This window comes from Plutella xylostella, chromosome 5 (assembly GCF_932276165.1).
Source record: "Plutella xylostella chromosome 5, ilPluXylo3.1, whole genome shotgun sequence".
Lineage (NCBI taxonomy): Eukaryota > Metazoa > Arthropoda > Insecta > Lepidoptera > Plutellidae > Plutella > Plutella xylostella.
Window position 1 is genome coordinate 7,559,741 of NC_063985.1, and position 14,490 is coordinate 7,574,230.

The following is a 14,490-nucleotide window of genomic DNA, read 5'->3' on the forward strand; positions in this document are numbered from 1 at the left end:
CTAAGACAAATTATCAGTGGTGAAACGTCCATAAAAGATGATTCCCATTGGCTTCCCTTATGGAATGACTAACTTGATATTGAATTTTACGCACCTCACGATGTTTCATAATAGGTATTTAAGTATAAGTACATATTTTTCTCATACCGCGCAACGGCTTTACCAAGGTACAAATAAATTAACCCTTCGCTACTGCAAACTAAACTTTCTTTAACAATCTCATTAAGCTTAACTATACCCATACTACCATACCAACATTACCAACCCCAACACTGCCTCACTTTCGTCAAACAAAGCTGCAACTGTATCGGAGATCTATTCCGGCGTTGGGCGCCCTCCACACAACTTGGAGCCTGCCCTATCGCGGCCTCAAAGATGCCGATCATAGGGACGAATAGGGATGTGTTTACATGTACGGTGTACGGAAATGGAATAGTTTTTTTTGTCTTTCTTGTGGTGTGATTGTGGAGGTCTACCAAAATGTTCTAAACTCAATATCAAAATGTTATTGTTGTTAAGTAATAGTTTAACGAGTAAATAACTACAGCGTAGCTAAGCAAATGTATTTGTTTTCTTCGGTTACATAAACATAAGTTGTTCAGGGTGACTCCCTGAGACCCACTAACTGTATACCTCTATAACACATGCAACATTCTGTATCAATTTCTATAGTGTATTTCGTTTTATTAAAACAAAGACATTTTATAAATGTATGATATTCTCTCACATAGTTACATCACTAGTAATTACATCCCCCATCGAAGGACACCTCTTCTCTTACTAAAGTTTCACGATAGCTATAGATTAAACCATTTTCTATTCCATAAACTTGACATGAATGCGTTCGGTCATAAAATTTGATGAGAATTACCCATTTGCTTTTGTTAGATAAAACAATGAGTGTTGTATGTTTATTTTGTTTATAGAGGAACATAGCAAATAGGTAAGTCGCTTAGGGTTGATACCTTCTGTCGGTACAGTAGAAACTTTCAAATTTACTGATGGTCTCAACTGAATGAGACTGTCTAAATTGAATGGTTAGATTTTATCAAATGTGAAAATTAAAGTCGGCCCATCACACCTGTGCCTTACTAGTTTGTAGTTTTTGTCGTGTGTAGTTGGTCTGAGCTAACTAGTTAAATATTTTTTATTTCTATAGGTACCTACTTGTTTACAAACTTTGAAAAGTTTATTTTTATTCTGTTGATCTAAATCTAAAACCAACCCGAGTCCGCGTTGTTCTATGTCTAAAACACAAAAAATTGTAATGACTGTCCTCATGAAGGAATATAAACCATGTGACATTTCACAGGGGCTTTCTTTTTTATGGCCATTTATTGCATCATTAAATTATCTAATAGCGCGATTAAAGTGATAAAAATACCCACGCTATCAATTCATGAACCACGTTTCAATAAATAATATAAATATTCGCGATAATGGGGTATTTCAACAAAGGGGGCAAAAGATATCGCAGTCGGTAGGATTCGAACCTACGCTCCCAGAGGGAATCTGATTTCTAGTCAGACGCCTTAACCGCTCGGCCACGACTGCTGTTGGGTGATGATGCGAAATAAACAGCTGGAAGGTGTATGACCTTTATAAAACTGGCTCAGTGTATTATCGCTCCACACCACCGATGAGTCACTCTTTTGAAACACACATGCTCATCGCACAGAAACTGGTGGGGATTTTCATGCACACGTGGTGTGGCGCCGTGGCTTAGTTGGTTAAAGCGCCTGTCTAGTAAACAGGAGATCACGAGTTCGAATCTCGTCGGGGCCTATGAAGGAGCTTGTATATGCTCTATTTTGAAAAAAACTTTTTTTATTTTTAATGTTTTTTTTCTATAAGTACGTCATATAAGTTATATTTTTATAAAAATTGTCTTTTCATGAAATGGACGTTTATTTTTCGTTTTAGCCACAGACTAATGTTTTAGCTAAAGAAGTCTTACAATATTCAGATTTGGAAAGTGGCAGTAAGTAGTACCTAAAGTCTAGTATTAAATTTAGGAATTTATACTTTATAAAAAATATGAGTATGACTTACCTGTTATTCTATCATATTACATATTGGGATACTCTTAGGTATTTTAACAGAAAGTAGGTAGAAAGGAAATTAAAAAAACAGGTGCTTTAATATAATATTCACTCGTATATTCACATTTCTTCATCTATTATTAAATCGTTTTATATACACATTTACAAAACAACACAATTTAACAACATGTTGCTTAAAACCAGTAATTTTTTTGCGTAACACAGCAGGAGATATAATTTAGAAGAGGAAATGGTTGACATTATTTTTTCTTATATTATTACTTTCTGGGTAAGTGCGTGAGATAGAATCAGAAAACATATTTTTAGTAAGTAGATAAATGCTTTTTATAAAATATGTAGGTACTTATTTAAAAGGTAGAATGAGATCTTTTTAAATATTGTCATGATCATTCTAATGTTGTTGGTACAGTACATCCAACAACTAAGACTGAAGCCGATATTCACAGAAGTTTTTCTGAACATAATCATAGAAATTTATTGTTTCATATAATCGATTACAAACACAAGAAATAAATTTAATTTACAAAACACCTGCGGCTCAAATTTCAACCTTACGACGCAGGAATCAGGAACAATTACAGACTCAGTCCCCACTATACTTACAGTCATGTGTACTATTGTGTACTATTATTCAAGGGTTATTAGAAAAGCCCATTCCGTTTTGCTGAAGTGTTGTTACACGAGTCAAGTACAGCGACTGAACGAAGCATTGTTCTCAAAATAATCTTCACAGAATGTTTAAACTGAAGCAGAAGTGGACGGTAAAATATACCGTTCCGACATTTCTCATTAGGCTTAGAACAGTAAAAACTATAAATACTTACAAACAGCAAAAGTTAAAAACGGTCCAAGTTTTACGAACTATATTTTGTCCCTAATCAAGGTAATGTACGTTTTGGTCATTTTAAATACCTAGATGATTTCATAAGTTACTAGTAGTCAAGTTTGGCAAGATTTTTCTGTCATACATTAAACTGAATAAATAAGGTAAGTATAATAATTTAATTAAGTAGGTGTTATTCAAACAAATCGTAAATCAACAGAGAAAGGTAGCTTCTTCTTTTAACTGTAACCCAGTCTTAGATCATACTAAAAATTATTAATTGAAAGTAAGTATTTACTTACTACATTATAGTTACAATTACAACCCAATAATTTTATTACCTTTTTAAACTCTATAAACGAGGCACATTCATATAAATTTTCTAATAAATGTTACAGTATTTATATACAAGAAAATATCTACACTATTATGGCAGTACTGAGGTGTTCATTATCTTAATTTATTTACACAATCGATAATTATTTTATTGAAGAACAAATATAAGTTTTCAGTGTTGGTAGTAATTGTCACATAACTGTTACAATAGTTTTGTTTAGAGTGTAAACCGGTATTCAAATTTATATTAGTTAGGTACATCATTTAATTGTGCATAAAGCTCTCCTATAAAAAACCTATAAAATTGCTTCCCTATTTTTAACTATGTGAGTATCTTAATTTTTAATGAAAGTTTCTGGATATTATAAAACTTATATGGAAACTTGAACCGTGGCAAAAGTGAAGCAATTTTAGTGGCCATATAAGTGGGTAAATAACAAGAAATGTTTCTCGGCTATGTCGTACTCCGTAGCCAGTACCTAAATAGTTAAACTCATATCATATGCTGCTGAATTTACTCTAACACAACACTAATGTATCAGATAGTCCAATGAGTGGAGTGGAAAACCAACACAAGTAAGTTTCAACAGTTAATATACTCGTATTTTCAACATTTATCAGCGTAACTAAGGTTCGCTAGTGAATGAAATGAAAGATCTTTTGTTTGTTACTTACTACTAGCGAACTCTAGTTACGCTAATAAACCTGTTATAGTATATAAAATAATTAAAAAAAAAAACAGTTTATAAGGAAACACTCCAACAAAACGATGTATTTACTCTCACATTAATTGATAAGATAGTAATCTAAACATAGATTAAAGATTCGAGTTCCTCGTCTCCTTATTCTATGAATTTCTAGGTCCAAAATACAAATTCTAATGTTGAAGTCTTTCCCACCTTAACTAATCACATACGTAACTAAACACTTTCTGTACACTTTATTTTAAAATCAGTCTTTCACGACCCATCTAGAATCCACCATTAGAATCCTTCACTTTATTGTCTTCTTTGGGTTGTCTTTATAGCGATAGTTGGGAATGTCTATACGAATCTGGTGAGTTGCGTGTGGAAGTCCCTGAGGAAGATCTGCAGCTGCGTCAGCGTGGGCCGGTCGTCGGGGGACATCGCCCAGCAGTACGCCATCACCGCGAACCTGGGGAGAGCATATGCTGTCAACATAATGATGCCACTAGATCTACTGAACTACGGGCTCGAACTCGACGGTCCCTTTTCAATAGCTTTGGCTGGCATAAGGTTTAATTCTTGGACAACTATGGACACTTTTATACATTAAACTTTTATCATGAGATCATTTTATTTTTCAGATTGAATAGAAATATACTTACAGCTCATCAGGACAGTTGGCAGGCTGCTGCAACCGGTAGCCGTCCCTGAGGTACGCCGACACCTCGAAGGGGTCTACCTCGGCGTACGGCTGGTGTGCCAGGGTGGTCAGCTCCCAGAGTAGCACCCCCAGGGCCCACACGTCAGCTGCAGGGCTGAACTGCCTCCGCTGTAGAGCCTCGAGAGCGAGCCACTTGATTGGCCGGTTCTCGTTGTCGCCCAGGCAGTGGTAGTCCGCGGGGAACAGATCCCGGGATAGAGCGTTGTCCGCGATCATTACTCGCAGGTTTTCGTCGACACTGTTGAGAGAAACATAGAGTAAAACACACATAAACACACTCTTTTGTCTGGCAGACTAAAATGTGGCAAGCACTCGAAGGGTTTCAATTTAAAACTATTCTAGAGGAGCACATAGTAATAAATACTTACATGCAATTTCTCGCAGCTATATCTTTGTGCAGCACTTGCTGTGAGTGCAGATAGACGAGTCCGTCCAGCGCATGGAGCGCCATCCGGACGACGTGTTGCGTGGTGAGCGGCGGCGGCGGCGGCGCGGCGCCCGCGGCCCCGCCCACCGACGCGCCGCGGCACGACATCAGGAACTGCTTGAGGTTCCGCCAGCTCGCGGCCCACGGGTACAGGATGAACGGCGCCGTCTGGTCCTCGATGCTCACCCCGAGCACGGTCAGCAGCCGCTCGTGCCGCAGCCCGTATAGCATGCAACCTTCTTGCAGAAGGAGGGATACCTGGAGACAAGGTTCAAGTTATTCATCTACATCCTGCATTTTATTAAGTGTAGAACTGATGTCTTCAGTATTCATTATGAAGTAATTACCTGGACTTGTGATGCGTGTTCTGCGACAGTTTTGACGAGCACCTCTTGCTCTCTTCCGTCCTCGTCGGCATAAGTTCCTCTGTAGACGCGACCGAACGTTCCCTCCATGGCCACGGAGCGGAGCCTGACGCGGCACCTCTGGATGGTGAGCTCAGCTATTCTCTGTTGCAGGTCTCGGGCTCTCTCCTCGGCGGCGGAGGCGGGGAGGGAGGTGGGGCGGCGGTAGCTGGTGTAGCTGGCGGCGGACTTGCAGGAGGAGTCGGGCAGGAAGGCGTGCGCGTCCTGCTCGTCGCTGCGCGCGCGCCGCAGCTTCCTGGCGCGAGCACGGCACGCGGCCGCCGCCACCGCCGCCGCCAGCAGCGCCGCGCCCGCGCACCCCGCGCCCGCGTAGAATATATCCGCCGAGGTCTGCGCGTGCGGCACGCTGTCCACCCGCACAGCCGGCCGGGGAGCGTCCTTTAAACATATTTTCCGTCTTCGGAAGTGCAAGGTGGTGGAGGAGGGGCCGGTGGACACGTTGAGGGAGATGGTGATGTCGACCTCGGCGGCCACCGTGTGCGTGCACGGCAGGTCCACCTTCCACGTCTGCGGCTCGATGGGGACGAAGCCCTCGCTCGAGATGTTGAACGTTGGTTGGTGCATAGCTTCAGGGTGGGACACTACATCAACATGGAGCGTGTATGGTAACTGTAACAAAAGAAAGGTATGGTTAAGTTACTGCTTATAGTTAAATGTTTATGATCGCGTGACATTTTATGTAAGCTAACGGCATATTAGTATAATGTTAGAGTCATCAACGCATCACGATGTAACTGTATCAGCGGCGGAGTGCCGGGGCGGCGCGCGAGCCGTAACCGGCGCATGGACCCCGTCCATGTCGCGGGATCAAATGTCAACCCAGCCTCGCCGAGGCACGAACGACCTTTTACGGGAGAGATACCTTTACGACAGGCCATAACTTTCTTGGTTTATTAGTATACAGTGTACAGTTCGCCGGGGACGAGTATGTCGACTACATTTGCATGTCCACGGGCCTCACGATCTCGAGCGGGTCGCGCATAAACGTGGGGCTTCCTTTTGCGGTTGACGGCGATGTATTGTTGCACATCAGCCTATAGCTAAGCCATAAAGAATACTTTTATGGGTAGGACCAGATGCTCGGCTCAAGATACAGTTACAAATTCAAGCGCATAATGATTGAAGATCGCCGGCGGCCGTCCACGTAACAAGCTCAAGTCAAATATTATGATTGTTGGAGGCATCGTAAGAAAATGATTACTCATTGCATTGGCCTGCGGTGTGCGGCGCGCCGGCAGTTAGCCTCTGGCCGCCTCGTCAAACAAACATTAGTGGATTGCTGGGTAGTACTATACGTAGGTGCGACACCGCAGCCGCTAATTAAATATTATCATTAAACAGTCGGCGAGTACAGACAATGGTGGCGTTTGCGGCGGTGCGATCGCTCATAGCATCTCATAGGTAGTTAACCGGTTACCAAATATTTGCTTCGTAGTCAAAGGCGCCGCCGGAGTAAATAAGGGAGAAGCCGCGGAGGGGCGGGGGTCGATCTGATAGCGCACAAAGCGGCCGAGATCCTGATAGGCCGCGCGGCGCGTGATTGCGGCTGCATCGCTTTCTTCTTCAACATTTGCTTTTTAAATGCGGCCTCGGCTAGTTTTTCGTGAGCATTTAATGTAATGAGATACGCGATACATATTTGACCGTAGATTAAATCGACTCGCATTACAAATTACCTAGCTAACAGCCTATGTAGCAAGTAACTGTTTTAAATTCCATCTCAATTTATATTAACATAGCAAGGTAATTATTAGGTTCACGTTAGGAGTAACCTACACGTATCATGGATATACAATATTTGTGTCGAAATATCCAGCGAACACCGATAAAAAATTATTCAAGTCAGTAGCTACGTGTCGTGTCGTTATTATTCGCAAACTCAATGCATTTAACGTTCGTAAGTTGGCGATTTATCAGTGAGTTCGTTGCTCTTACCTATACTAACGAGACCATTAGCCACTTGAGTAGCATCTCGCGTCCAATATGTAAATAAATACCAGACTTCATAATATACAAGTGATACACGATATACAAAGTACAGAATAAGGGATGTAGGTATTTGTTTTATCCGCGGCTATGTCGCCTGGTGGTGGATAAGTAAATAAATGCACATATTTGGTTAGTGATGCAGGACGCGCCGGGAATAAACTTGCTCGTGACGAGACACTGACAGATATATTTGCATACGAACCGGCATTGGATTGTTCCAATACTTGGAAAAGAAACCGATATTCTAACTAAACGAATCTTGCCAAAGCGGTTTACTGAAGTATTTATAGGTATGATGGCTACACATCTCAGGTACAACATTTACTGGAATAATACATTTATGTATGAGATTCTAATGGGCAGCGGCAAATGAAATATGAAATACACGAGTATATTTAAGCGAAGGCACGAATAATGAAGACCGCTCGAACTTAAAGCGCAGAAGGTGAACCAACCAAACTTTCGTCCTCATCGAATATCTGAATTGAGGTGAAAATCGCCACGAGATTACCATAAGAATGGCTTGTTTGAGTGAACACGGAAGGAGGTTGCGACGGAGCAGTCGTCGGGAAATAAAGTTTTGTAGAGTTAATTAGATCCGGCCAGGCGGCGCGCTGGGGGGTTACTCTATATGACGAAAAAAGAAGTTTTGGAGCGCTACTGCGCGAGCCTCTCTATCTCGTTGTATTAAACGTGTCGATTATACAGACAGCTCTCGTTCGTAAGTTTTTCGTCAGTATAGAGGAACCCTACTGGTCGCTTGGTGGAGTTGTCGGCGAGGCTGGAGTGTTTTCCTCACTGATAAAAACTTTTCTTTTGAAGATGCAAAAAACAAGTTTAGCTTTGGCGAAATTCGATAACAAGCTTTATTTTAGGAAGGTACTTTATAATTATATTTAACAGTCCTAGGGTTCCTAAATATGCATTTATTCTTGTAGAACTATCATTGGTAAATAAACATTATTGAACTTACGTAGGATAGATAGCCATAAGCGGTTAATATTGTATTTAGGTATAATGTGTATTTCGCTTAACAAGGATAACATTAACCCTTTTATTCGTAACCCTTTCACGTGCACTACTCTACAACATTATAATTACACACGTGCCTGTACAGGAATAGTTAAACAACAATAACATTGTTTTAAATACAGTCAGGTCGATTGTTCGTTGTGATCAATTGCGTGATTAGGGCGCCCACACGGGCCCGGTTTAGTCATAGCCTTGTTTCTATTCTAATGACTTGCAAGCCCTGCCTGTAATCAACCAACTAACATTGGTACTGCATGCCGCACTAGGCGCACGCTGTAGCTCATTAGCATCAACTAATTTCTGCCTATTTAGGCAATCTATTTAGATTCAGTATTATGGGAGACAGCGACAGGAACGTAGTAGAAATTCAAACATAGCCCTCGTATCAGCTGAACATGCGACTTTCCACTGCTAACCTGTAATGGCTAGGTAAATGGTAGATTCATATCCAGCATATGTAAGTAGGCACCTAAAAGTCTTGACACTTCTATCCCGCAGGGTCATCTCATTATCCTGTGATCTTAAAAGCGAGTACGATATTTTGCCAGAGCTTGTCGTACTACAGCTCAAGTCGGCCCTATTGGCTGATGCTGTCCAGCAGTGGAACGTGATTGGCTGGCTATTGCTGATGGTACAGCCCATCAGAGCATGTTGTGCTACGGCTCTAGTAGGCCTCCTATTGGTTAAAACTGTGCTGCAGAGGAACGTGATTGGCTGGTGGTACTGACCGGTCTGCGCGCGAGGCTCTGCCACGTGAAGTGCAGCTCGCTGATGGTGGCGGGCACGGGCACCACGAAGTTGAGCGCGTAGTAGTTGATCTGGCCGTCGCGCACGTAGAACAACTCCGCGGTCAGACCTGGGGACAAGTACACATACATTTTATTAGAATATTTGAAAAATGAGCTGATTCGGACAGACATACATTTTGATAGTGGTAGTGTGCCTAGAAAGTTTATTTATTAGTCCAATTCATAGTTATAGATGCGGTTAAGTGGTTGGCCAAATCAATGCAATAGTAGCTCTGCTAGAACCACCAAAGTGCCAAAGTGTAAAGATAATTTGTATCTGCTTATTTTTTGTTGTAGTATTGAAACCCAAATAGTAAAAGCTCAGAAGCTCAGATTTCTATCGAAGACTGGGGTCATATCGTTAGACACGTGTTTAGAATTAAAACAATTATAACATGCGGTTAGCATTAGATCGGTATGATGAGTCGAGATAGACGTGATTGTATGTTTGTGGCCAGTCTACCGGGGTCCTATTAGTGAAGCGCAAGGCAAGGAATGTGGACGTGGTATTTGTGCGTAATAAATCACAAAACATGTTTATGCATCGCGATATAATATTCCTAGAAACATTTGGAAACTATGCTAATAATACAGTTTTATTAAAAAATCAGCGATTCTGTGAAATCTGCATCCGCGAATCTTTTTGAATTTCTATGACTAAAGCGTTGCAGATTTCACAAAACGTTACGGTTTAGTTTTGACAATCTATGAAATGCGACGCCTCGCTGTCTGAAGCGCACAATTCCCTGACAAAGGCCAAAAAATAATCTGGTTTAAACCGAGCCGACAGAGGAGCGTTCACAAATCAATCTTCGCATCAATAACATACAATTTCGCCAACACTCGTCGACGCATCTAATGTACACTTTAAGGGCCACAACACACGGGTTACTTTAGGCCGTATCAGCAAGACGTAAGTTTGTAGTCGCGTGAAGCAAAAACGCAACGTCCGTACAATGCGGCGGCGATATCAAAGAGCTGGTTATTCTGTGGAGAGTACAAAGACACCGCAACTAGACACCGCCCGTGCCACCTGCCCCGCCTTTTGGGAGCTTTTTGAGAATCAAATTAAAATAAAACGTGTGGAGTTACCAAATGTTCTGTTATACGATAGCCCGGCTATGCGAGTATGTGGGAACCAGAGATAAACCTGATAATGATACTCGTGCTAGGAAATATAATACGAGGCAACATATTTTTATCATTTATCAAAGTTATCAACTTTAAAAATATTGGCTAAATAAGTGGCCAGGCAGTTACAACCTAGGTCCACAGCATGAGGATCAGGTCTCACTACTTATCCCCTTATTATGGTGCTCCGGCGAGAACGTTATCGAGCGGTGACAACTAAACTACTCTTTAAATGTTAAAGGAGCGTTTACATGTAAAGTTACTTAGTGAAAAAATAGGGTTATATATTTTTTACGTCAAGTAATGTTTGTTATCGGGAGCAGAATAATTGCTGCTGAAAACGGTATGATTGTCTCCAACAAAAGTCCTTCTCCTAATTATTACTCTAATTAGATTTACATTTAATAAATTAACAAGGTATAATGCAATAATCCATATTAAATACACCATGAAATGTTATTTAAGTATTTATGGAGTACAAGATGACTTCCTGAATTCAAACAACAACCCCAGTTAGCCATCAACCGCAAAACCACCGTCACAACGACACAGCACACACCTCAGCCGAGTCGAGTAGTTAAAACGACAGTAACTAGCCCAACCACTGTCCTCAAGTGAACGAGCCTATAAATAATATGATAATGCAGGTACCAAGTTGTTGATAGCCGCACTGCACTTACATGCCATGTATGTGCGTATGTAGCTTGACAAGCAACGCCGATAAGGCAATAATTAGTACTTTGTATAATGCCTAGAGCACTAGACTGCAGGTCTACGCTCTCTTAAGTGTCGTCATCAAGCTTCTTAATTTTCCCGGGTGATTTTCCCAGTTTCATTATGGTTATCAAGATCAACTACAATGTAGTATGGGCATAGTATTAATTTTATTAGATTGTATAGATAGGATAATACCCAGGTCTTATAATAGTTCATTGCAGGACATACTTGTCTACAACACATTATTTACAACGTAAAATAGACACAAACATAAGATTTAAGAAGATTGCTAACTACCAGGTACTAATCAAGTCCTACCCGTTATACTCCCAGGCATATTTTGAGGAAACTGTTTAATTTAATTATTCAAAAAATACCAAGAAATTTTGACAGGCGGTACATTAAAGTATTAAATTCTATTATTTATAGAATATTCAAAAAACTAGTGCCAGCACACATTAACCGGTTCGTATTTACACAAACGACCATTTCTCGTTATGGTCCAAGACGCCGATCAATAAATACGATATAATAACAGCACGATATCATGTCAAAAATTTAATTCGATCGGTGCTTTGAATAGCATCCTATACAAACAGATGAGGCTAGCAAACTACGGAACCCTGATATTGAAGCTGCCAATCCAATATTTTACTTAGAGGCTGATAATCATAAGAGACATTTTACCATATCAAATTAAAGCCGTCGTTTCCATTCCACGTATATTCGGAACATACGAGTATCTTTATCTCACAGGTGTTAAGTTCCAAAATCAATTGATTGTTTTTTTATCAAATGAATGGTGCAAAACACTCGAAGGTTACGACATTAGAATGCAAATGAGATGTTCAGTTGAGAATGCGATTAAATTAATAATTTTGACGCTACGTTAATGGCTATTATGTTTGTTGAGGCCGCAACGAGCCGATTAAATGCTAACAAGGTGTCGTTAAATTTCCATAATAAATTCAGGGGACTTCGGAAATCAATACGTATGCATCTTGATAACACGCTTTATTCCTTGCGTAAGCATATTTCTCACATCAGAACAAACAATCGTACCATAAAGAATGATGTTACCTAAGATAAATATTTAAAATATTCTACCACTCTCTATTAATACTACCCACTACTTACTTATGTAATCAAATTAATCTCAACCTTATCTGATTATAAACTAGTTAATATAAATTGTGGGGATTAGAAAATCTGATTAAGATTTAATGGACACCAAAATATTTAACGTACTAAACTATAGTTAAATATTAATATAAAGTGTAAATGATAAAATTTCTATGTAGTTCCTGGCTTCTTGTGCAAAAAGGATCAGGTCTGATTGTATTGGTCGGGCTGATACTGAGCGCCCACTCCTGGCCGCTATCCCACTACTGCCCGATACGGAGACTTTTGGCTGCTGGGTTTCCCCCCTGGCCCGGTTCGCCTCTCCTTAGTAAACCTGCATTCCCCAGACTCCTCCGGGGAATCCATATTAATACCAGGCTTAGTGTGGACGTCCAGTCAACATGGGCCACTCAGCACCAGGACTCCCGACCTCAAACCATCCTCTGAACCAGACCTCCGAGTAGCCGGATTACAGGAGACGCCACGCTCCCAGTCGAAAGAAGTGGTGAATTTAGCGATCATATTCAACAAAGTAGTGCTAGTTCGAGACAAAAGTGTGACCCATAAGTTAAACCCTGGAAAAAACACTTTTTGTATTTTTTATGGTTAGTAATGGGTGTTTAGTAATACTTCTGGATGCTAGAATATTTTTAACTGTACGGGATAATTAATTACAGCTAATTTAACTTTAAACAGTTCATCCTCACTAACGCCCTCTGTCGCTGTTATCGCACAACAAACTGTGTGTTAGCTTAAGTTAAGTCACTCGGCGTTGGATGCGAAGTGCACATCTAAATTATTTTTAACAGACACTTTCACGATAAAATACGTAGTATTCTTTTAAAAAATGTTGTCAACCCTCAAAGGCAGCTACCGTGCAGTGCGGCGCCTTTGAAGATGGCGGCGAACGACGCGACGGTAGAGGAAAGAAAAAAGTCCACTTGATAGGATAGTACAAATTCTACAGATAACTCGAGCCCGCGGCCGGCGGCGCCCAGTTTTTGTTGCAATAAACAGACCTATCCCTAACGGCATTACTTTGTTGTAACTTATCTCGGCTTTAAAAACAATTGGCTTTTACGAGCTTTTAACCACAAGCTTCATAAGTGTCTTAACTTTTTTAAACTTCTCCAAAGTTTGAAAAGAAATCGCACCTCGAAAGCTGCGATTCATTATATTCATACAAAAGCTCCTTTCTGGCTGTATGGCGTATAATAATGGAGGTTGACGTTTCCTATAGAAAACTCCCCTCAAGAGGTTTGAGGAACAAACGGCCGTATTGTGGGATTATGACGAGGTGAGGAAATAAAATAAAATAGCGGAGGTGTAAAAAATAAAACGTAAAGGCATGCACTTCCCCCGCGATCCGTGTGAGATACGACGCTTCCATTCACATTGCACAATAGCTTCATACTCGTGAATAAAACAGACGGTACATTATTTATCATACCTAACAAATAAAATAAGAGCGTCTCTTTAGTCTCTTAATAATAGTAGGTAGACCACCATAGTTCATATAATATTATTGATTATTTCCGTTGAAAACTAGAGCAGAATAGTCGTAAACGTAAAACAGAACTGTAAAACCCATAAAATGAGTAATTCAATTAACAATTATTGTTTTAACGATATAACCACATCCTATACCGTGTGAGGTAATGAGATACAGTGGTGTTTGTAATAAGTTAAGAAAACATTAAAGCCTAGTTATCGGGGATGTCGTAAAATCAGTAAAGAATTAGTTTACACGAGGAGGCTAAAATTGGAATATTTTATTAGTATTACAGGAACGCGGTGTCGACATGGCTCCCGTTTACATTAGCCGGCCGCTCGATTCTGTATTGACAGATTTAGTCGGTAATAAATATACTTCCTTATTTTTATAATCAGACTAATCACGCCATTTGCTGTAAACTTAACAAATTTTACTTCTCCCGTTTACGCATAAATCCCAACAAAAATTTAATCACCGATAGTAAGTAAATGAAGGTCCCGGCAAATGTGCTAATAGCATTTGCGGTGGAGGAAGTCGCGAGTGTAATCAGGTGTGCACAATCCGGGCTCGCCTGTTCCCGGAGGCTCCTCGTAATAGGATCTCTCTTTGTCCGTCTGTCCGTCCACTAAGCAGGGCTTTGTGCCTTCAAAAGATTTGCCCTTCGCACGCCGAGACCGCAATCAGTCGATCCGACCAAATTGAACACGACAGCTAAACCCCAGCCGTGTGGTATGA

The 14,490-nt window shown here is 40.6% G+C and overlaps 1 protein-coding gene and 2 non-coding genes across 3 annotated transcripts in view; 1 reads left to right on the forward strand and 2 right to left on the reverse strand.

The window, feature by feature from the left end:
* Positions 1 to 1,472: 1,472 nt before the first annotated feature.
* Trnas-aga lies at positions 1,473 to 1,554 on the reverse strand. The gene has a single exon. It is a non-coding gene; the product is annotated as a tRNA-Ser (tRNA).
* A 157-nt stretch (positions 1,555 to 1,711) lies between these two features.
* Positions 1,712 to 1,785, forward strand: Trnat-agu. The gene has a single exon. It is a non-coding gene; the product is annotated as a tRNA-Thr (tRNA).
* Positions 1,786 to 2,137: 352 nt separating this feature from the next.
* Positions 2,138 to 14,490, reverse strand: part of LOC105391259 (tyrosine-protein kinase Drl) — a 33,228-nt gene continuing 20,875 nt past the window's right edge. Inside the window, exons 2-6 of the mRNA XM_038113059.2 lie at positions 9,231 to 9,358; positions 5,404 to 6,090; positions 4,998 to 5,314; positions 4,571 to 4,867; positions 2,138 to 4,377 (exon numbers count right to left, since the gene is read on the reverse strand). Coding sequence (XP_037968987.1) covers positions 4,266 to 4,377; positions 4,571 to 4,867; positions 4,998 to 5,314; positions 5,404 to 6,090; positions 9,231 to 9,358 — 1,541 coding nt within the window. The 3' untranslated portion in view covers positions 2,138 to 4,265. The remainder of the gene's footprint in view (positions 4,378 to 4,570; positions 4,868 to 4,997; positions 5,315 to 5,403; positions 6,091 to 9,230; positions 9,359 to 14,490) is intronic.